The following is a 25135-nucleotide window of genomic DNA, read 5'->3' as shown; positions in this document are numbered from 1 at the left end:
GTAACTGAATTGCAGGGATATTTACAGTTCACATTAAGTTTTGCAGTCAGTAGTCACCAAGGCTGCCAATGTCTATCCAGACAGGCTGGAACAGCCAGGCTTCAAATTAAATCTAGTGATGAACTCTTCCTTTCTCAGGTGTTTGGTACTCCAACTGCCAGGCAGCTTGCTGGGAAGAAGAGAACAGATGATGTCTCCTCCTCCTCCTCAGCCCCAGCTTCTGTTCACTAGGGAGGTCAAGCTGCACCTTTTTCTCTTCCCTATCTGCCCTCACAAGATGAAAACTGTATGACATATCTTTCTCCAGCCAGTACAGATATTTTGTTACACTGCAGCTTCCCTCAGCTGGGGTACAGCAGTTGAAGACACCACCTGCAGTGATAGCCTCTGTTAGGCAAAGAGGTTCATCAGGCAGACTGAAATCAGGATTTAGAAGCAAGCCTTGGTAGACTGAGGCACAGGTTCTTCACTACAAAATAGCAGTAATTCACTGCCTTCTGCCTGCAGCCCCAACAGCTCAAGCCTGAGCTGCTTCTTCATGCACATCTGACATTGACTTTCTCCTTTGCTTCTATCAGCTTGACATTTCAATTTAGGTATTTACCTTTCAATAGTGTAGTCCTAGCTTGCAATTATGCCTCCATTAAATCCAGGGCTGCTCTTTACTCTGCAAATGGTAAAGAGTAAACTTCAAGCTAGCTACTTGAAGTTTAGCAGTTTCACTTTCATGAAATCAGATTTTTCCTCCTTGCTGCAGGGAGGCTTTTTCAAGGTGTTAATATAAAGGCCTTCCCCCACATCAGATGCATTAGACCCATTAGTAGTTTGAAACACAGCTTTATTCCCAATTCCTCCTGAGCTTCATTTTTTTATACTTTTCTTCCCAGCTGTTCCACATTGGAATCTAGCATAAGAATATTTTTACCCAGCTTTGACTACATCCCCCAACAGTATCTATATTATCACTACTTAAAATCCTACTGTTTTTCCATGAAGGTCAACTATTTCACCAAAGTATCACAGCAGAAATCACAATACTACATAAAACAGAAATTGGTAGACACCATATTAAAAAAGTCTATTTAATATTTTAGGGGGTAATTTAATACTTAATATTTTGGAAGTAAGTTTGACCCTTAGCTTTCACCAGAGCTGTCTTCAAGCACATTGGCCACAAAAGTGCCCTGAGTCCAACACTTGGGGTTGCTGTGGAACATGAGACAGCTAATTTCTGAATTTCAAAACTGTGGTGCTACATTACTCTTACAAAAAGACATTTGCTTTCATGGTATTTCAAAAATAGTTACAAAAGTCTGTACTGGTAACAACTGTATCAAAAGACAGCAAATAATTAATATAAACTACTGTCATTAAAATTCCTGCTTCTCTGAAGCTCTCATCTCTAAGTTGTTTACACATTTTTCATGTTTTGATTACGTTGTTAGGAGTTTTGCTTCTGGCTGTACAGACTAATTTCAGTAAGTCTCCATTCCTACACACCTTTTGATTATCAACATTGCAGTACAGTGTGGGTAAGGAAGTTGTCTGTAAGGCTTTAAATAGATTCTGATACATCAGCTTTGGGCCTTTAAATTATCAACTACACAGCAAATGAACTAACATTCCTTGGTTGCAACACGTTTGATTTAGGCAAACCAGTCTGCAGAATGTTTAAAACATACACATAATTAAAAGGTCCCATAGCACTCTTATACCTTAATTAAAGCAGTCTCCATACTCTTACTTCAAGATACTTACTGGAAATCAGTCAGTCCCTAATTCTGTTTATTCACCATGTGAAATAAAAAAGAATGTTTCCAGACCCACCACTGGAAAGAGCCATGCCTGAGACCTATACATATACACCATATTTGCTGTCCTAGTCACAGTCCTTCCATATTACTGGTCACACACTTCCCATGTCTCCCATCCTGTCTGTAACAGCATCTACAGCCCCTTATCACCAATTCCAAAGGGAAATTCCAGTTTTCCAGTTAGGGAGTATTTGGACTAATTCAAATATCCCACACCTATTCCACATCCACTGTTACAGGAATACTATGGGCTTCAGAAATATCCTAATTGCAAAATACTGCTTTGACAAGTCTGCTACTTGTAAATACATTACTGAGAATGTCAGTATTTTACATTCCCCTCAAAGATGGACAAGACTTGGCCTTTCCTCCCTCTCCCCTACTCAACTACACTTAACAATTCAAACAGGGTTTAAGCAAATTCTGGAACAGCAGGATCTATTTTCGCCTCCATTCCACTACAGATTTGTGTGAAAAGATCATTTCCATTTAAAATCAGCAGCTCACAAAGATTTCAAAGTGAATAGAAAAAAAGCGAGAAGCAAACACACATGCTAAAAATTAATTATATTCTCTAAATTATTCAATGCTTAACAGATGTATTCAAACTACAATTTGAATTACAGTCATCTCTGCAATTCAATTCAAGGCTACTGAATAAAAGCAACCCCAAGCACATCCACATGCCAAATTTAGCATGCTGGATCAACAACACACAATATTCAGTGAGAGAACAGTGAGGATCAAAAATAATCCAGTTTAAATTTGGAGAGTTTAACTTATGCTGATTTTCTTTACTACTGCCAAAAAGACTACTGAAATACACCATGCTAGTATAAAGTTTTTCATTTAATACCCCACTTCTTCATAACACCACACGATTGATTTTCCCACATTTCATATAATCCTTTTAAGTCCTTAGCTCATAACTGTATGATTTCCTATTCTGAATTCCCACCACAGACGTAGCTTCATTATTTCCAGATAAAACTACACTATCATTAGCCAGGAAAATAACATTTCAAACAAAGAAGCCTACAAAATACAAACAAAAAGTGAGTGCTCATTTGGAAACTAAACAGTAAATGGACCATCATCCAAGTTCAGTGTAATGTGAAAGTAAAGTGACAAAAATGAATGGTTATTCATTAGTAGAAGCAGTAGTTCCCCAAGAAGCAACAAAATCCTGCATATTTATTTGTGCAGAGATGAGTTATATTTTAGCAAGATATTACATGCATGATATCTGTCCAAGCTTTTCAACATGGGTTTAATGCATGATATCTGTCCAAGCTTTTCATGTGGGTTTAATCGCACAGTGTACTTCAGGGAGGAAAACAATTAACAAATGTGGCACTACAACTTGACTCCTAAAAAGGTTTTAGTTTGTCTTAAACAATGGCTTAATCCTTGGCTATATGCAATTAATCAAAATGGCAACATATAAAAGAAAGAGAGTAAAAGTTTTGGGAGATATTTTATTAATGTACAATTTTATTAGCGATGTACAATAGACATTTTAATTTTCTATTTATCCTGTCTCCTTGAAGCTTGGTAAATGCTTGTTTGTATACAAAACTACACAATGCTTTTTCGTGAGGACCAGAAACTCTGAAAATATAAGTGCTACAGTATATTTTGTAGTGATTTAACACGTTGTCCAGAAGAGTTACCAGCCACTTCAATGAAGGACTTCTAAAAATATTTCTGATCAAGTTCAAATGCATCTGTTCATAAATAATGATTGGTTTGCTCATGTCCATTATACTGCTAAGTACAAAGGTCTCCAACATAAAATACCGTTTCAATACATTTTTCCACATGGACAACTAGATAATCCAGCCATATTTACTTTTAAACAAGGCTAATACAAATTTACAAGTAAAGTAACTTCAAAATTTATTCAGAATAATTATTTTTTCAACCAGAAGCTTTACTTTGGACAACGCAGTATATTGCAAGTGACATTCTGCAGCAGAAGCTGGAGGCTTGAGAATAACAGCTAAGAAAGACTAAATATCAGCAATACACACTTTTACAAGAATTCTGACCATTCTGAATGTTAACATTAAAGATCAGATGCTTCAGTTTGTGCGCCTGTCAATCAAAACCTCCACACAAAAGAAAAATTAAGAATTTCCCACAGAACACAGTATTTCAGAGAACATGTTAGACACTGGCATGACATTTCCCAGATCAGATTGGCAACTGAAATTTAACATCCACATGAGCTTGTTTTGCTAAGCTTACTATTTCAGACAGCTTCACCACCTGAAAAACAGAAAAGAAAAACTTAATTTCAAAACAATCCTAACTTGACTGAGGGGATCAATCTTTTTAAACAAAATAATACCAGGGAATCATAAGTAAGATATCAGAGGGGGTTAGGGGTGGGATTACTATTTAGCTCAGTACTTTTAAATCACTTTTAATTTAAACATAATCAAGTCTTCTAGAAAACATCCCATGGAGTTAAAAAAGTCTGCTTCTCATTTATAACAAAAATGCTAAGTTATAAATTTTATGTGCCACTTTGTTATTTGAAGTGTGGAGGTGACAGCTCACAAGAAATTCTATATATCTAGAAGCTATTTCTCCTCTGAGTTTTTGTTGCAAGCACTTCTGGATCTTATTTTGATATCTTAAGGAGCCTTATCTTCTCCTGCATAACAACTCTAAATTTCTCTGAACTATTTTCTGCTTCAAATGAAATGTTATAACAGAGTAAGTGGTTCTTTGGGAAAAAAAATTAGTAAGTTTCCCCATGACACAAAATCCACCAGGTATCTTCTAATTTTTTTGCTGTACATTTCTAGTACAACTTTCTTCTCCACAAACAAAGTAAAGAAACACACACACAAATCAGTGCATCTGAATATCTGAATATCTAATTCTTATGAGGCCACATCATGATCAACTATGGTTTTAATCATGCACACTGAATTGCAGTGGTTGATAAAAAGAAGTGTTACATTGCATTTTTCAGCCACCTCAATTTAAGTATTTTCCCCCAATTAATAAAGCTAAGCTCTTAGCCATTACCCCACCAAGGGGAGTGGCTGACCTGGTCATTGATTTGGTTTTGGGTTGCGGGGTTAAACAGCTTCTGACTGCACCTTTGCCCCCCAGACAAATTATGCACTTAGTAACTTGTAAAATATTTGCTTCAGGCACTGGTAGCAACTGGCACTGGGATTTATCCTAAGCTACCTGTAGTTGATTGAATGGAGTTTGACTTTTCAGTACTCTGCAACAGATGCTATGTTCTGAAAAGAATATTCATAACCAGTTATCTTACCATTTTTGCAGCTTCATCCAAGTCATCGCACGCGAGGATTTTGAGGCCACTAGCTGTTATTAAAGCTTTGGCATCATCAACTCGTGTACCTTCAGTAACAGACAAAATGCCACTCTTATTGAACAGGAGATTATTACTACTACTACCATCTACTAGTCTCATATTTCTAGGAAACCTGTTCCAGAAGTTAGTGAATAATTCTAGAAAACAACATTAGTAGTTAAAAAGCAGGAAGTCTCTTTTTATTAACTTTCCAATCCTCACCATCTAAATTCAAGGTTTGCTTTATTTCTCCATTGACTTCAATTCACAGGCAGCTTGCTACACAGTATATAAGCTCAATGACACCTGTCAATTAGAGAGAAATGTATTTAAATATATATGAAGCACACTCACCTTGCAACCGTACCACAATAGGAACTTTCAGCTCCAAATCCTTTACTGCCGTAACGATTCCTTGTGCTATGACATCACATCTCATAATGCCACCAAAAATATTTACCAGAATAGCCAGTACCTACAGAATCAATGACAATATTCACATTTAAAATGGCCAGATCAGATGAAAGCAGCACACAACCTTCAGTCTAAGGATAATTCAAGGGACTCTACAAGAGACAGAACATTTCTGTTCTACAGAATATCAGCAACCAAAGTACAGCTCTGTAGAGTCACAGGTAACAGAACAGTTACTTCAGAAAACGGTATTTGTCAACTATTAATCTTTCCATTGCTAACAGTACTCCATCAGAGGTACCCCCACACCAGTAACTCCACATACTGAAAACAGGAAATTTTAAAAACTCATACACAAGACCCTGTTTACACAGTTTACCTAAAAGCCAGCATGCTTAGAGATAAGCTATTGAAATACATTTTATTCAGGAGAATTAAGCCAACAATTAACGGAACTCAAGTGGTAGAAAGGAAGGGTAAAAAGAACCATGGTCAGAGATGAAAGATGAAACAAAGTAGGAATTGAAATGGGTAGACAGCCTTAGGTGACAAAACAAACTCAACAAGATAAAACATTCCTGTGCAACTGGCTCGTGAGCAGTAACTTGGTTCCCATGATCTTGCACTTAGACTAGCTCATCTGTGTCACGCTGTTCTTCCTCCTCCTACTAATGGGCAACTCAGACTGGCACCTCAGAAGGCTGTTCCAAACGAGCCCTGAACTGAACCCTGAGTTCCATCTGTGACACCAGGGGGCTGCACTGCTCTTTGAGTTTCAGCAACAGGAATCCCAGCTATAGCCATTGCTTTTTGATAAAATAGTGAGCAACTGAAAGAAAGCAGAAAGGAAAAGCTGTCTTAACAAGTCTCTTTGGACATCCTCTGTCCACACATCAGCAGAGAATTTGCATTGCAAAAACTCTGCCCAAATCAGCAACCCTCAGATTCTTCCTTGTTTCTTCTCTTCTCTCCTCTCTGTAATTCAGGTGCTCTGTGACTGTGTCCCTCATTGTTCCCTCAATTTTCTGGAAAAATGTGCAGAAATGCTAATGAGGATGGGCTGATGGAGCTGAGGTGTTTAGCCTGGAGAAAAGGAGGCTCAAGGGGGACCTTATTACTCTTTACAACTGCCTGAAAGGATGTATCAAGGTGAGGTTCTCCCTCCTCCAAAGTAACAAGCAGTCAGATAAGAGGAAATGGTTTCAAGTTGCACCAGGGGAGTTTTAGATTGGATATTGGGAAAAATTTCTTCCCCATAAAGGTTGTTAATCATTGGCACAGGCTGCCAAGGAAGTGGCTGAGTCACCAACCCTGAAGGTATTTTAAGACTTGTAGATGTGGTGCTTAGAGACATGGTTTGAGTGCAGGACTGGGCAGTGTTAGATTTATGGTTGGACTCAATTTTAAATGTCTTTTCCAATCTAAATGATTAAATTATTCTGTAGCACTCTTGGAGCGTGTTACAGACCCTGCATTTGATAATAAGTCTTCCCAATAAGAAAGAGACTAAGCTCCTCTGAAATATCACTCACTATTTGTTTCTGGCCCTTTCCAAAGATGAGCAAGTGGTACATAAAATTGTGGTGCAAAAGTCTTGCAAGATCTTGCAAGTCATTCCCACCTTTTGTGGTTACCCCTTTTAAAACAGTTTTCTTTATTTTTAAAAAGCCCCAAACTGCCAAGTTCCCCCTGAGATAAGCATCTCATATAGACCATCAATCCGGCCTTCACACAATTTTTGTGGAAAACCTCTTCCTCCAGCTTCAACCAATATATTATTTTAATAATATTCAAGCACTTCTGATAAATTTCTAATAGGGTAAACATTAAAGCCCTTCCAAGCCCTTACAAAGTTATTTTATCTTACATTACATATAATCAGTACCTTAGAAACGTTTTTGTGCACAGCACAGCAAATATTCATCTCTACAACTCCACACAAAACACAGACCCAGCTGCAAAACTGGTCTAAAAGAAAAACAAAACTGGAAAACCAACTGAATACTGCTTTCTGTTTAAACAGCTGACAGTGGGAGTTTCTGACTCCAAGATTTCTGGAAAGATTCAAATACAGCTGTAACTTCAACCAGAAGACACAAAAATGCCTACTCAGTACCCAGCCAAAACCCCTATTATTTAAAAAGGTAAAAAGAAATCCATAGATTATTCAGCCTCCTTCATCTGCACCAAGACGAAGTTAAGATTTCCATCTTCTCTCTTTCTAGTTCTGTGCTTATAAAACAGTGCACTAAGCATTGTCTTCCAAATCATAGCCTGTTTTACCACTGTGTAGGACCTTGATATGCCAACTCTTCCCTCACCTTTTTATCAGAGGTAATAAGCTTAAAGGCTTCTGTCACTTGCTGCGCTGTAGCACCACCACCAACATCAAGGAAGTTTGCTGGAGTTCCGCCGTGAAGTTTAATTATATCCATTGTGGCCATAGCTAAACCAGCACCATTGACTACATGAGAATAAAGATAACATTTAGGAATTCAGTTTATGAATCCATTAGGTCCTTTAAAATTCATTAAATAGTACATACCTAAGCAGCCTATGTTTCCATCCAACCCTATATAGTTGAGATCTGCTTTTGCAGCATCCTTGTCTCTTTGGTCTTCCTGTGTCCAATCCTGCATATCAAAGATCTTCTTCTGACGATAGGCTGAATTGCTGTCAAAGTTTATCTTTGCATCCATACACAACACTGAAAGGGAAAACGCCCACCATTACTTACCATCATTTAATATTATAGTAACAATTCAAGTGCTACATGAATGTGTTGAAGTACATCAAGTTAAACCTGTCAGCTAGGTCATGCAGTCCAAACACAAAGTTTTGCTACAAAGACACATGTACTACTATCAATAAAAAGATTCTCTCCTGTTTCCCCATATAATCAGTTATGCACAAAACGGGAAGATAACTATTTCTTGAGACACTCTAGACACTAAAAAGCTTACAAGAAGCTATTTGATAAATCTGAGCAAATTATTTTTTCTCTGATCACTCTGCAGCCTGGAAAAGAATGGGGGGAGTGTACCACAAGTAATTAGCATAAAACTAATCCTTAAAGAAAGTCTCTGATTTGAGGTTTTTTTTCATCCATCTTAGTTTTAGCTTTTAGAACAAACATATATAATGTGTGCATAACAATAATCACACAGAAACAAAATGAAAGAGTGCCTGAGTTGGAAGAGAAAATGCTAGGAAAAAAAACCACAGAAGTAAATTTACTTAAGATTTAGCAAGCAGAAAACCTACAGTATTCTTTACATCAGAACTAACATTGTATCACTTCATTTCTATCCCTCAGTGAAAATGATATAAAAATAACAAGGCATGAGAAACAGATGGAAAAGACTGCTCTATACTGATCACTTAAGCATTATTAAAAAAAACCACACAAAAAACCACCCCAGTGACAGTAATAACACACTTTGATGAAAGAGCTATATTCATATTTAAATTTCAAACTGTTGAATCTGAGTTCAAGCACAAATATTCTCTACAGGTTTATTTTTTGTAGAATGGAACTGGCTGTGATTTAACATTAAATAACTATTCTGCAACTGGATATGCTAAAAGCCTCATAAATATCAAGATATTACTTAAACCCCTACAGTCTTTCCATACATCACACTCCATCAGTTATTGTAATGCCACAGATTTCTCATAGTTGCTACTATTCTGGTTAACATCACAGTACCAATTTGGGATACATGTGGTGGTTCAAGTTTCAATTTATGAATTTTGTAAAGACCTGATTTCCAGGAATGCCTTATCCTGGGTAGATGTGCTCTTTAGTAAAAAATTTTAAAAGGAAGTTACTTACACTTAAGAGCATACTTAGCAATTAAGAGCAGATTCCTACAATATTTAGATTCTCAAATTTATCTGCTTTATTTTTTTTCAACATACCATGTTAACTAACTCCTCTTGCTGTATACAGCTGAATTTTTTTCAGTGTGAAGCAACGCAGATTTGCAAAAAAGTCAAGGTGTTACATGAAGAGTATGAATAAGAAATATTACCAACTCCTGATGCATCTTCCACCATAGGATTTATTTCTATCATGGTAGCATCATATTTCAGAAAGAGATTATATAATTTGATCATATTTTCAGCTGCTTCATCCACCAGATTAGGAGGAAATCCCATTTTCTGGGCAAGCTGAAAGTAAAAGAATGGTTATTATTAACTCATGTTAGGGTGTCTCAGTTTAGCTATTATTTCAATGTCACTGGAATTTGTAAATGTAGAACCCGCCATGTCCACTGGGGGGAAAAAAACAAACTCACTCTTTGGTTTGAACAGATTGTTTTCAATATAGAACACTACACTTATCCTAAAAAAGAGCTATTTTATACATGCTATGCCTTTGCACAGCTGTATAAAAGCTAGATAAATTACTGCCATGCAGTTGGATTTACACTGATTCACCTGGAAATACTTAAATATCTAGTTCAAATCGGTTTCAAACAAGGATTTAAGACAACTCAGCAGGTTGAATGCACACACCCTTCATAAAAATTAGAAGCAACTTTCCCATCCTTACTAATGTGTACTTTCCCACATTAACAATTACCCTAACAGCTTGTTCCTTTTTTATGCCTTCTACTATATCGATGGGTTCCTTAATTATCGCCTCAGGATTCTCTGCAGCAACATCTTCAATATTAACACCACCCTGAGAACTGCCTATCAGCACAGGACCCTAGAATAAAAAGGGAAAAAAATGCATAAGTAATTTGATAGCACACAATCAAAACTTAGTTCTTCCCATAAAATACTTCACAGCAATAAAACCTTTTTTGTTGAAAAATTTAGTGTATCTCCTCAATACCTCCATATAAAACCTTTTAATAATACTTTCCAAATGTTCAAGTGTATGTCAGGTCCACTTTCTTTTAATAAAGAAAAATTTCCTCTGTAAAGCAGCAGCAAAACAATTAACACTGAGATACTATTTTTAAATTTTGATAGAAAGATTCAACTTCATAATCATATACATTTTATCTTTTAGGTGTCACCAGACAAGTGTAACTACCGTCTCACCTCCACCTTCTCCACTCACTCCTACTTAAATACAGATCGAATGCCAGGCACTCATTTTTTCATTCTGCCATGCTCCAACTCCAAGGACAAATGGAGGGCTGCAGAACCTAGTGATAAATTACTGCCAAGCATACCTGCTCACTAGGAACACAGTGCTCAGTAACTAAAGCCTTCACTGAAAGTAAGCCATTGCAAAACAAAACAGCACTCAATTATTCATTAATAAAAGCAATTAAGAAAACAGAATTGACAGCATTTGCAGCTGAGTTTATTTTAAAAAAAGCCAAATCTCAGCAAAAACATGAGAGACTCACTACATGGAACCTAAAACTCTCTCCTCCAGTTCACAGTAAAGACATACCTTGATCCCTTCAACCAACCTTCCCTTATCACCACCCATGCATGGATTATGGCCACAGGTGTACTAAAGCAACATCTCCTATCAGCAGAACTCAAAGATTAAACAGCCTTATAACTGTTGACAATTAATTATAGAAAATGTGACCCTGGTTCAGAGAACATGTTTAATAACCACACCACTCCCCTCCCATTACCATCCTTCCAAATGTAAATACATAGCTTGCAAATTATCCTGCATCTAATAGCAAAATTCAGCTCAATGAACATTTTGGATATTCTTATCTTGAACTGTCAGTAAGCTACAAACTGATCATAAAATAACTCATCATTCCATAGAACTGACCAAAGTGAATAGTTTTGCTTAAAACACAAACCCCTGCTGGCAAATAATAACCAAGTCATAAAGTGCCAGTGTCAGCTGGCTATTTTAATCATTTTTCCCCTCCTTAAAGGAAGAGGTTTACAACAACATCAGGAATAAACACTGTGTGCTATTCAACCTTCACACTTCATTCTTTTCAAAGGCATTTCCTCATCCTAAGTGTCCTATACAAGTTACAGTAATCACAAACACATCTAAAAAGATGACTTATAAAGTAAGCAGTAAAAACCAAGCACATCCCTATCAAAAGTATGATCAGTATATGCTAGTAAGACTTATCTTTTATACAAGACCAAGAACAAGCCATGAAAATATGTTTCCCTTCTTTATCTAATTTGCTACTATCAGTTACAGTAAATTTTATTTCCATAAGTATCATTGCTTATTGCTTACACAAATTTAGGAGTCTGAAGTCTGTTCAATTACAGCATTTTAATGCCACCTTGTGGTGCATATGGTAACACTTGAATGTCCCTTGCTCTATTCCAGGAGCACATCTCAATGGAAGTGCCCAAGTCACATAATTCAACACAACTGATACTCTCCTATCAAAAAGAATACTACAGAGGAAGATAAAGGAACAAATACTTAATTCCTAATACGGCTATAAAAAAAAAAATTAGAGTAAGACCAGTTTTCTCATTCCTCCACAGAAAATTATTTCATTCATATTTAAATATCCCCTAATTACCAAAACCAGTGCCTCTGCAAACTTTAAGCATCTGAACGGACAAAACTCAGTTTTTCTAAGCTTTAGCAAATCAAGCTCCAAGATCTGTTCCAAATCCTGGCTTCATTAAAGTTACTTACCAATTCATGTTCTATGCTCCAAATAGAACACTTGTCTGTCAGAAAACACTGACACATTTCAGCATACTTCAGCACACTTGAATTGTAGCCTAAAAAACTACATACCCACTCATACAGCCCATACACCCAGAAAAAACTGGCTTTCATTTTCCTTAAAGATATGAAGACAGACCTCTAGGCCCAAATCTTCTTACCCATTTCCTGGAAAGCATTAGTATGAGAAAGCTACTAGCACTCTCAAAATCAAAAGACACACCAGTGCACCTCTGGGAACCTTCACACACCAGAGAAAAAGATGTTAGATTTATGCAGGACCATTTGCTCTTCCACAACACTGTCACTTATCTTGTTTCTGACACTTAAAAATAAGGTGTAAATGCACATGCACCCATATAGCTATGGTTTTAAACTAAATTGCATAATCCAGTAGGCAAATGCAAATTAAAACCAAAATGAAAATTACCCCCTTATTCTACCCATCTCCCCTTTGGCCATGTAACTCCGAACTTTAGTTGGGGCTACCAACACTCATTTATTATTCTGTAAATTCAAATTGTAGCATTACATCTTTACAGCATTTAAAAAGAAAGTCAATCATATAGTCAGATACACTGGAAAACAAAATTTAGCTTGTATACTTCTGATTTTCAAAAGCAAGTGAATAGCAAACACTTCTGTTGATTTTTTTTTTTTAATTCAGTTGTAACAAGCTAATTAGCTTACTTCTATTTCTAATATTACTCACTTGAAAAGACCTTTCCATTGTTATTGCAAAATAGTATTCTCTCCTGGGATATCTGCGTTCACAGACAAATACTTGATTGCATATCCTGCCCTTCTCTCCTGTCTGCTTGGTAAACAACTTCTTTCCAATCATTTGGGAGGAGACAGCTTTTGCCTCTTCTGGACTAGAATAAAAGAAGCTCAGAATGTGACAAAGAAACTGCTGTAAAAACAGAAGTGGCATTAAAAAAGTCTTATCTAATTTTTGTTATTTTAAGGTTAATAATTAAAACCCTGGTTTTAAAGAAAGCAATAGGTTTAATCCATAATGTGAAACCTTGAAGTTTTTCCACTTGGATGGATAATTTAGAAAGAACTTACGAAAAAACTATTTTCACTCCTCCTTTGAGGCCACCTTCAAATGTTCCTTTTCCTCTACCACCAGCTAAGACCTGTGCTTTTATCACAATATCCTTTGAACCTAGAACAAAAGAAAACACAAAAATGTCATCTATGACCATAAAACAAATTGCTTCAGGTAAAATAACAAAGGCTGCTTTAATTTTATCCCCCTTTCTCCATGCCCACCATTCAAAACACCAATGTGAATCGAAAACTACATTGCAATTCACAGAGATAGTTCCAAAAATCTCAAATAATCCACAATTTGCAGATTTAGGCTGTTCTGTGAGCAAACTTTGGTGAGTTAGTACTCAGAATGCTGGTGTTCTGATCATCTTTAATACATGCTAGAGTCACATATGATTAAGCACCCAGTAAGAAATAGTTAGCACCTCACAGATTATTAACAAGAAGGAACTGAATCTCTGACACACCATATGCAAGGTTTTCCTCAAACAATTACAAATACCCTGTACCTGTAAACCATTCCCTTCCCAGCAATGATATGTAACTACAGCACTTACCCAAGTCAGCTTGCCAGGTGCACTCTGGCTTTCACCCAGCACAGCACTAAGGAATAAGCTTGAGTGCTTTGCAGAAGTCAGAGGCCTAAACAAACCCATTATTCTTCCAAGAGTAGGCAAAGTAAGCCCTTTAGTTGGCTTTAACTGTTTAAAAATCCTTTACAAAATATTCTTCTAGGAGGGGAAACTGGGTATTTGAGTTTAAAAAGCAAAGCATGAGAATGTAACAAAAATCAACTGGGATACTCTGAACTGTCATTGAGAGACTAAAAAGCAAAGAAAAGTAGTTAAAAAATATGAATGCTGAGAGGACATGAGGAGTAATGGACTGCAGAAAATAGGGAGGCTAAGAATTGCCCTAAATAGGGCAATGTTCTTTTGTTCTTAGGCAGAGTCGTGGGCTATATGCACCACTACCCTGATCCTGGAAGATATTTTCTTAAAAATGTTCTTACTGTGGTGCATTATAGTATTCTGTCAACATACAGATATCCAAAAGAATGTGAGAAAAACAACGTTTAATTTTTCACAATCAGTTTTGGCTGTAACATCATTGGACTGATCCTTATGCAACAACTGAGTCATTAAATGAGCAGATTACTAATGATCTGTAAATTGTTTTCCTCTAGCAATGCAAACTAGCTGCTTGATTGCATAAACAAGTTCAAGGTTTATTTGAGCAGCTCTGTCTACAAGCAATTAAGCTGCACAGATGTACCTGAAACAAACTTAAGACAGTACATCCCAAGAAAACCATAACCCATCATGCAGAAAGTTCACTGTTCAATAAACATTTTTCCCACAGCTCCTATTGAAAATTACTCTAAAACAAGAGGAAGTGCTTGGTCACACACCTCATCTGCAGTGTTCCAGCAGCAGCACTGTCACACAATCTGACACCGCAAAGAACTGCTGATACACAGTAACCCAAGGAAAAAATCTGGAAACCAGCAGCTACCATAGTTTTCTACTCAGTATCAACAGTTGTGCCCTTGTTTTTTTTTGCTTACATGGCTTTGAAATACTGCTAGGCTTGTGTTTCAATGAAAAATAGCAGTTTCTGCCCTGGAGCAGATAACCCAGCAGACACACCACCACAGAAGTGCCATCCTGCCTCCAGCCCTCAGCTTTTCACTCCAGCCTCGCTTCTTGTGCCGGCAGAAGCACTTGTGCTATCATGCCTTGAAGCACATCAGAACAGCGATTCCCTGAAGGCAAAAGCTCATCCAGCAGACAGACAGTGCTTCAGCAGACTTGTGCACCATGTGACAGGCACACACACACAAGAACTTCAGAGAGCAGGACTTCAGCTTTAAGCAGCAGTAACAAATTGTAAAGCCTTAACACAGGGCACTGGAACACCAGTACAACTCATGTGGGCAAGCAAGCTAAAGGCCAATGCACGAATCTCTAAACAAACATTTGGTAAGCATCACATTTCCATGTTAATGGCAGTCAGATCTAAAAGCACATATAAGTACAATAGCCTGAAAAAAATAGGAAATGCTTAGAAAATTAAGAGTAGATACCAGTGAGAACAGGTGTCTGAAATCAGAACACAGATTTAGCATTCATCTGTTCAGGACAATAAAAATCTATAAATTTACTAACACTACAGTTATCACCTTCAACAATCAGTTATTAGCTAGACAGTGAAAGAGTTACACAGGCAGCAAACAAAACCATCTTCACTTCTATCAATACTAATACCTATTTTTTGGAAGGAATAATTTCTGATTCTACAATTTAACCTTTCAAACTGTGAGAAAGATCAATGCATGCAGGCAAGCAGAAAGATATCCATATAAAATGCAATCTTCTAATAAGCTTATTAAGAGGCAAGAAGGGTCATTGTTCCACTGTATCTCTGCAGTTTCCTGTGCAAATTGAAAGTCCAATGATTACAGCACACAGGCCTGATTAAAATGTTCTGCTTTACAAGTTTTCATTCTGACTTTTGTCAAATCACATTAATTGCCACTTCTCTGCCCAATACTATCTGTAGCAGAGGTACTGCTTTCCACATATTACAGGCACCTTCAGAACAACCATGCAAGCCTAATCTATTCTGACAAGGCAGACAACAGTAAAGGGCAGTGGCAGGTTAGTAACTAACGTGTCAACCAAGTTCTCAACTACTATTCAACTGCAAACTTATCCTGGGAGAGACAAAGACCTGTAACTTCTGCTTCAGTCTGTTTTTCAAAGTTCTTGCACCAGAAAAAGTAACCCTCCATTTATAGCACAAGCTATTTTTTTCTTGTTGCACAGATACAAAAAACCTAAATTTAAACAAAATCTAAATTTAAATATTTACTGGCCTTAGGAAAAGATGGGTTTGTAACTAACAACAGGAGTGTCAATATAAATAAAATTCTGACCCTAATTCTGTCAACAGAGCAGAGAATCTCTTCAGAGTACACTGCATTTCATTAGTAAGTATAGCCACTGGGAATTTTAACTTCAAAATCACATTTTTTCAGCATTTGAAACCTTTGGGTATTAGAATACTCATTGCATGCAAATCAAAAGTAAAACGATTGAAATAATTATGTGCCAGGAATCCTCATTCTTTCACTGAAAGGACTGTACCAATCGGGAGACTGAACAAGATGTTTTGCTATTATAAAATATCCTCTACACAAATACTTCCTGACATTAATCAACTGCATCAAATTCATTATCAGCTCACAAGACAGGTTTGGTTTTGTCAACAGCTAAAGTAGAGCAATTAAAATACAGAGGTAAAAATTTGAATGTGCTGGTTATACAATTCTATTTTAATTAGTGAATTATCATCAACAATGTCTTGATATTTTAACTTCAAAGGAGTGAAGTGCTACAGAAGAAAGCAAAGGCTGAAGCAAATGTAAGATTCAGATGCCAAAAAAAAATAACATCTGCCAGAATGTAAGTAAATGTTTGGTTTCTAAACTACAACTGCTGTTTATCTAGAGATTTTGACCAGGTAAGTAGGAACATAATTGCATGACTTTTTTAACACCTGAGGAACTTCTGCTTAAGTTTGCCACCTTAGATCATCATCTATATCCTAGAGCAACTGAATAAACACTCTGGAATTTCAGACAGCCTGAAAGACATCAGGAACATAGACAGAAAATTGACCAACAAGGAAAACTGATAATGGCAACCAAAAAAATACTATATATAAGTATGGCAAACATGAGTTCTCACTATGACATAGACTAGAAAACCCCAAAAACTTAAATCAGACAGCCAAGATGAGTGTGGCATACACTAAGGAGAAAACCATCTCAGCTTTTTCCCACAGTGCCTGGAATATGTTTTTTCATGAGCTAATAAAGAAAAAGCTAATACTTTACCTAGAAAATAATTGCACACATTGTACTAAGCTTTGACTTCTGACTAAATCAAGCTTGGGATCAAAAATTCTATTTTTAAATCTACCCAGGTTCACACATTACTTTTTAAAGATTTTTTAACAGATATAAGTTGTATGTTTAAGCAACAGATGGAAAAATAAATAACACTGATAAGTACTTAAAAGATGTTAGTAACATTGAAAAAAATCTAGAAGGTCTGAAAAAAATCATGTATTAATCACGTAACTGTCAGCAGGAATACAGCCAAAGCAATTACTGGAGCTATTCTGTAGAAAGCATACAAAAACAGAACATTCTTTATAAACCACACGGACATGGAGCTGCACTGGACCTCAAACTGCAACAGCAAAAGTAGCACACTCAATTCCAGGACCTTTCAATCTCCTTTCAAGAACTCTGATGTAGAAAGGTGAAATGTTTTGCACTCACTCTCTCAACACCTCCTATTTTATACAGCTTTATATTTTACTAAAATTTGGGAGTCTGCCATGCACAAAAAGCTGTGGGATTCATTACCTGAAAACCCAACAAAATCACCAGCACACAAAAGTGGCTTCAAGATATTAATGTCTTACGAAGTCTTACTTCTCAAATCATCATGAATCGACATACATGCTATTAAAAAACCCAGACAAGCACACAATATGTCACTGCCTTTAACTCCACTGTTACCAGAGGAAAGGGAACAGGAAGCATCAAAACTTGAGTTACAACAATACATTGCACCTATGGAAGTATCTCTTAACAAATAGCAATGTTCATTTCAAATAGTGTGTTCTGCTGAGCTACCTGCCATCACACTGATCAAGCTTCTGTTCACTAAACAGTCTTTAGGTCCATTAGTCATGTTCTTGATAACACACACATATCAGCTTCTCAGTCAGAACTGGTCACAGTGCTAGCTGGAATGCACACATGGCTAAGAGCAAACCATAAACTTCAAGGCAACCAAGTCATGCTGCAGTCTCTTATCAAAGCTGTGGAACAGAACTTACTCAGCTCATTTGTTTCTCAAAATTTAAGTGAGTGATTATGTAACACTGATTTAGCTACAGCCACAACTAACCTATGATAATCTCTGCTAACGAGAAGTTCTCATTTGCTATACATTGGGATAAAAATTTACCCATTTCTAAGTGAAGTATTTACAAAAGGGAAGAAATCCAATGCCAAACTCAACCTTTAGTCAGAAATCTGCTCTGTGTAAATTTACCAGGAATATGTGGATCAGCGCTAGGGAAACAGAGCAAAGAGTATTACCAACTGTCTTTGTAGTGGTCTAGATAAACATTTGATTAAACAGTTTAGCATATAAAAAGAAAAAAAATCCTATCTACTGGCAACTACTTCCACACAACAAAAATCAACAATGCGTGGGTGGACTAAAAAAAGTGGTGGACCAAAAAGTGTTTTCATTCTGATAGAGTTTGGTTTGTGTTTTGTTGATTTTTTTTTTTTAAGTACTAAATGAAAGAAAGCAGCTAAATGCCTACAACAATAAACAAATCCAAAACACTGGAGCAAAGAATAATGTTACCACTCAGAATGAGTTCTGGACTTGTTTGAGCAATGCCTCAAAACCTCAAGCTCCTTCAGTGTGTCTTCTCCTTTCAGGAAGTTTTCCCGTCCTCATCTCAAGTACCAAAGAAAGTCACAGCATTGACTACACACCAACTCCAATAAATGTTTGGCTGACAACCAGAAGTCCTGAATTCCTGTACTAAAGGGATGCCAACTCACACACTTCACAACTTCATTGTTTTAATCCCCAAGAAATTGCCCAGAGTCCCACACTCAGATAACTGGCATGCCTATGATGTCACAGGGATGACACAGAGCTATAAAGCAGCAGCCAGATCCATACCCACACTGCTGGGGGAGCCCTCTCTGAGCAGGAACAAAACAAAGGAATCCTGACCTACGAGTTTCCAGGCTGCTGATTAAAGAGCCACAGACAAAGGTGCTCTCCTTTTCCTCCAGCAATATCTGTGCAAACATTAAAGTAGAGAAAAGGGGTATGCCTGATTTGGGAAGTTTTGATCCTGCTATAAACTCATCCTTAACAGACGGTAAGGTTTTGAAGTTTAAATCATTCTCAGAAGTATATCAGCAACTTCCTTTCATATTAATGAAATTATTATAATTTTGTATCACTCACTCTAATAACAGGAACAAGACAAAGAAGGTATCTGACAATACCTGAATTTCTGGGACATCATGCCTGAAGGAAAAGCAGCCTTTCAATTCTTTTCTACATTACAAAGCAGCATAACTCGCTCTAGAAGAAAAATTATCAGTTTTTTCAGATCTCATTTCTCACACTAAATCTCCATATGAAACTGAAATGAATCCAACAAAACCTATAACCTCAGGAATCACTATGAATATATCCCTTTGGAGGTGAATAGAGATTTGAGCATTTGCATAGGAGAAAGGAATATGACAACCAAAACTTCACTAAAACTTTGTGACAAGCCTAACATGTTTTTCCAGTGAGGAAAAAAAAATCCCAGACTTTAAACTAAGAAAATCCCCCAACAAACAAATCAATCAACCAAAAAAATCCCTATCTTCTAATATCTGACACAATAGAAGCTGACTTCCAAATTAAATTCAAATTACACAAGATTTTATGAGGACAGATTGCAATTAAAGTGTCAAATTAATAGGCAAAGTCAAGTCCAAAATTAAAGCTCAATTCTAAATTAAGTATTTAAGTACCCAGCAAACGAGACTGGATACTTTTTCATTAACAAGACAGGAATTTAGCATACAACTATAAGCCATCAAAGTCCTCCCCTCCTGTGTGAATTAGCTGCATTCTGCCAGAAAAGCACACTCACAAAGGAATAGGATTTTACTCTTTCCTTGTAGCCTAAAGAGAAATATGGTTTGCATCTTCTGTTCTACATGAGATCTTGTCACCTCCACTGAAACTCTTCACACAAGACTTCCTCTAACCTTGCTGAAAGTAGAAAGAAATCCAAGACTTGCACAAAGTAGAGTCTATTACTCATCTCAAAGAAGTTTAAGTAGTTGTATTAGTCTAAGCTAATAAAATTTATATCTGACCTACTCCTTCTTAACAAGAAGGCTGCTTCACAGGGAAGGCTCTCCTAAAGGGAAGGTATATTCAGAACTCCAAGCAACATCTTACCAAGAAAGACAGAAAAAGTAGGTACACCTTGTATCAAACCCATGCCTATTAGTGTATGTTCTCTTTAATATTATACCTATTTCTTTTGCTATTTTGTAAGCTTCGTCTGGCGTATTGGCAACCACTCCATGTGGAACAGAAATGCCAGCCTCCTTCAACAGTCCCATGCTCAGGTATTCATGCAGTGATAGCCTCCTCTGTTGCTGTTGCTGCACTTGAAACCCATGATTGTTGAGTATTCCTGGACTTCCAGCAAGTACCTGAAGGAAAAGAATAAATGAAAAAAAAAGAAAACAAAAAGAAGAATGTGACTGTTGTGAAAGACTACCCTCTTTGTTTAGGTTTAAAAACCAGTCTACATATTAAACAAGTATATTTTAGTGTTCCAGTGCAAACACCTGAACATTTAATCCTACCCTTCCACATTAGTCATTCATATCAGGTCTCGTATTTGATTTTGTGAGGTTTTATTGGTCAGGGGGAAAGAGCTGGTGAAACTACTAGCACTGACAAGGACTGTAACATAAAGATCAGCAACAACAAATGCAAAAAAACGTTTGTTGCATCTTTCGTATTTCACTATATGCAAATAAGACCTTAATTTTATACACAAACAAAGCAAGAAACCTACCGAATTCAGCTAATCCACGAATATGGATGATGACCAAAAGACTCAACGTAAAAAGATTACAAACCAAACTTACATACAAAACAAACCTTTGCTTTTATTTTTATTTTTTTAGTATGCACCACTGGCACAAGCACCGTAAAAACCAGCCTGAACTAGGAAGTTTCTAACAAGCTAGATTTTTTAGGCTCTATTTCACTTCAAATAAAGGAAACAAGCAGACGACACATGAGATTTACTACAGCATTCCAAGCTAGCGAAGCGACAGGGCCTACGTAGAGGTTCCTTCTCCAGGCAGGACGTCCTCTCCTTGGCACGACCCCAGCGGAGGGGCGGCCCGGGAGGCTGCGTGTAACTCGAGAGGGGCACTCAGGGCGACCTTCCCCAGACGTGGCAGAAGGAGAAAGCGGCAGCGAGCGTCACACACCGTGTCACACACCGTGTCACACACCGCAGCCTGCCGAGCTCCTCCGTGTCACCGCTTCCCACGGGTGCTGCAGCCAAAAACAAGCCCGCACCCCTGAATGGCATCCAGAGGAGCCAAGAGCAGAGGCTGGGAGGGGGGAGCTGAAAGAAGAGTTGAACTGGCACAGCCCAACCCCTCCTAGCAGCAAGGTGACGGCGGAGATGGAAACACGGGGATTTCCAAGCAAGATAGGGGACGGGGGCGCTGAAAAGGAAGGGAAAAGCAGCCACGCAGGAAGACCTGCCACAAGCAAGAACAGCGGCTGCGGGGAGCCGTACACCAAAGCTGAGCGCCGGGCTGCCAGCCGCGCCGCAGGGCAGGGCAGGAGGGCGGCGGGAGCGCGCCGAGACGGACGCTGCTCTCGCCGTCGCTCCGCAACCCCAGCCGGCCCGACCCCGCTTCAGCCCCGGCCCGGCCCACCCCCGCCTCCGAGAGGCCGCTACCTTCCCCGCGGTGGAGCCCAGCGAGGCGCGGAGGCCACTACCCCTCAGCCCGGCCGCCACCCGGCTGCAGATCATGGAGGCCGCCATGGCCGAGCCCCTTCGCCCTCGGGTGCCCCCGGCAGCGCGCACGCGCCGCTCGCGGGCCGGGGCGGGGCCAGGAAGCGCCAGGCGCGGCCCCGCCCCCGCAGTGACGCCCGCCCGGCGGCGGGGAGGAGCGGCGCTGAGGGGCGCGTCCCGGCCCCCTCGTTCTTTCCACCGTTCTGGTTTTAATAAAGGTTCTTTTTGCTTCGCAAGGATCCTAAATGGGTTGTAATCCACCCACAACCACGTCGGCCTCGGTTAGCACCGCCAGTGTTAAAAGGAAGGAAGGAAGCACAGCTCCCTTATGCCACGCCCACACTCCCTCCCGCTTCAGCTTCGCAATAGCAGAACTTATGTCTTTTCACTCCAGAGCATTACTATTTTTGGTTTCGTATTTCAGGGTGTGTCCGTGCAGCAACGTAAACACAACCATTCTTGCTTAAGACAACCGTTCTTACTTAAGACAAGGGGGAATGGTTTTAAAGTGAAAGAGGGCAGGTTTGGATTAGATGTAAAGAAGGAATTCCCTGTTGTAAGGATGGGCGGCACTGGCACAGGTTTCTCAGAGAAGCTGTGCATGCCCCATCCCTGAAAGCGTTCCAGGCCAGGCTGGATGGGGCTCTGAGCAACATGGTCTAGTGGAAGGTATCCTTGCCAATGGCAGGTAGGTTGGAATTAGATAATCTTTAAGGTCCTTTCCAACCCAAACCATTCAGTGGTTCTAGTATTTCTAGATATTTTGCAGCCCCTTCCCCATGCCACGATCCTCATTTCTGCCTCTCACAGCTCCATGCTGTGCCGCCCCCCCTGCAATTCAGTGTCTGTACTTTTACTTGGGTGGCCTCGACTCAGGTCACTAAGGAACTGAAGCAGGGGACAGGTGTCCCTGCAGAAACTAGTGGCCAGACCTTGTGATTCACCAGCAGGCAAAGCTTTTTCCTTTAAAACAAAATGGTAATTGGGAAAATAGCATTGGCCTGGGAAATTGGAACAAGAATGCCCTCTACCCATAATAAGGAAAAATGCAGTTACTTCCATACATTATGAACATCAAAGCAAGATCTGATGTGAAATAAAGCCTTGTCAGAGTTGTGATTCTTCTTGAGTTTTGTAACTTGAATTATCCAATAAATAACTGGATGAGTTGCCTCTTTTTATTCTGGAACTGAAAATGCATTACCATAACTTCTCCTTGGGTGAGTATTGCAAAAGACGGAGTTCATTCTGGTTCAGTTCTTTTGCTCCTAGTCCTCTGCTGGCCTGGAGTTACTGTCACCTGTTAGCACGGCAGTGAGCTCTGCAGAGTGCTTAGCTCTGCACCTCTGTGTGCAGACACCAGCTAGGAGTATGTGTCACTGAACCTGGAAGCAGCTGCAAAATTTTGATAGATCATCCAAGATTTCCGCCACAGCTGATAAAATACTGCTTCTGGCCAAGGCAAGAAAGGGAGGAAGGGAAGAAAAAGCACTTGAACTCTGTGCTCTTTCTGCCCCCTGTACACACAGTGGCTCTTCAGTAGTCACAGGACCTGCTGCATGGATGCCATTTCCACCTACAAAGACATCTCCTAACTCCAGCAGACTCCCCAAAATTACCTCCCCCCCGGAAAGGATTTGCAACAATGTTTACAAGAGGATGTAATAGATCTTGGCAAAACTTTAAACTTTAACCTTAAAAACCCAAAGCTACTGTTCAGAGATAAGTACTGGCTGCAGGTCAGGAAACAAGACTTATATCCTTACTCAGTTGCTTGCTACAGGAAGGAAATTGGACAACTCTCTTTGTTGTGTAATTAATTAATTATAATTAATTAATTAATTAGAATTAATTCTTGCCCGAGCAAATGACTGTAAGACATTCAGATTACAACTACTACTGTATCTTCTCACTAGCAGTGACTTATCCTTCCAGTTTCAAAATGAAGATGGTTGTTACCTTATACATCAAAAGAAGAACTGTCACATGGCTGACAACATTGAAGGGCTTGTAGAAAGACTGAGGCAGCTGCAGCTGTTTTCTGGAGTCTGATACACAGCTGTATGGAGAACTTTAATTATCTGAATGTTTTATTGTCTGATTTCCTCTTGCCTGTGAAAACTTGTCTAACTGGGGTGGACTGTAAACCTGCTTGGATTTCTGTCTGATCACCAGTGCCACCACCCGGCTCTGACTGTCAGCACAAGGTGGTTGTAAACCCAACTCAAAATCTTAAAAACAATAGTTCTTGGAAATGACACGTGCACCTTTTCTTTATTTTGTTAGACACACAAGAAAAGATAACACTTGGCTACAACCAGACAAATTCCTAGTGAGCCCAATATAAACTCAGGTTTGTATAGGCTCAGCCTCATTCAATATCTGACTTACAATTGAAGAGACTGCACAAGGAATGCACTGTAGGATTCCAGCAGATATCCAGAGGTTTTGCTAAATCTCCAGAAACAGATTCCATCCTATTCAAAGTTTAAAATTAGGAGATTTCTTGCGAAAATCAGAATAAGATTTTTAACATAGGATCAAGGCCCTCTCTGAAAATCTGTGTTTAAAACTATAATGAAGCAAGGAAAAGGTACATAAGAAACGAGATAGAAGGAGCCAAGAAGTTTTAACAGATAAGCAGGACAAATAAATAATCCAGTTTGAGGCCAAATATAGCATCCTGGAAGAGTCAGGCCTTATGAATAGACATGAATTTGCTTTATTATAAATTTATCACATCCACGCAGTGACAATGGTACAATCTGATTTATTTCCCAGACCTTGTAAGCTCCACTGGTTGATACTTTGTAGTTGAAAAACATCAGGAGAGATGGTCTTGCCAAGAAGGTCAGAGTCAGAAAATGAAAGCCTCTGCCAAGGCCAAGAGTTCAGAGGGTAGGAAATTTCCAAGATGAAATTTAGCAGGGGCTTAGAAAGCATCCCAGTACCTGTGGAGAAAATCATCACCCTGAGCTTTCCAGAATTCTTTTTGTTGAAGACCGGAAGAAAGAGCCCACTTTTTTTTTTTTTTTTTTTTTTTTTTTTTTTATGGTAGATGAGTAAACAGGTTCAGCTGATGAATCAGAACAAAAAAACTGACTTTGGTCAGAACAAAAAAACTGACTTTGAAGCAGTGTGAGAATAATCCTTCAGTGGTGTCTATACTGCCTTACATTGCATGTCTTACAG

At 38.6% G+C, this 25135-nt stretch overlaps 1 protein-coding gene across 1 annotated transcript; it reads right to left on the bottom strand.

The window, feature by feature from the left end:
- Nucleotides 1-2366: 2366 nt before the first annotated feature.
- SUCLA2 (succinate-CoA ligase ADP-forming subunit beta) lies at nt 2367-22069 on the bottom strand. Its single transcript, XM_058824076.1, has 11 exons — nt 21887-22069; nt 20426-20609; nt 13283-13382; nt 12924-13086; nt 10157-10285; nt 9603-9741; nt 8114-8275; nt 7890-8032; nt 5509-5629; nt 5113-5201; nt 2367-4085 (listed from the first exon to the last, which is right to left on the bottom strand). The coding sequence occupies exons 1-11, from the start codon at nt 21971-21973 to the stop codon at nt 4011-4013; spliced, it is 1392 nt and encodes a 463-aa protein (XP_058680059.1). The 5' UTR covers nt 21974-22069; the 3' UTR covers nt 2367-4010.
- Between the last annotated feature and the right edge of the window lie 3066 nt (nt 22070-25135).

This window comes from Ammospiza caudacuta, chromosome 2 (assembly GCF_027887145.1).
Source record: "Ammospiza caudacuta isolate bAmmCau1 chromosome 2, bAmmCau1.pri, whole genome shotgun sequence".
In the NCBI taxonomy this organism is placed as follows: Eukaryota; Metazoa; Chordata; class Aves; order Passeriformes; family Passerellidae; genus Ammospiza; species Ammospiza caudacuta.
The sequence above is the reverse complement of the archived record's forward strand: the minus strand, read 5'-3'. Positions and strand labels throughout refer to the sequence as shown.

Coding starts and splice junctions, on each gene's coding strand:
- SUCLA2 (XM_058824076.1), bottom strand. CDS start 21,973: ATGGCGGCCTCCATGATCTGCAGCCGGGTGGCGGCCGGGCTGAGGGGT. Junction 13,383..20,425: donor CAAAATAGCAAAAGAAATAG/GTATAATATTAA, acceptor CTTTTGTTCTAG/GTTCAAAGGATATTGTGATA. Junction 10,286..12,923: donor CAATGGAAAGGTCTTTTCAA/GTGAGTAATATT, acceptor TTTTTATTCTAG/GGTCCTGTGCTGATAGGCAG.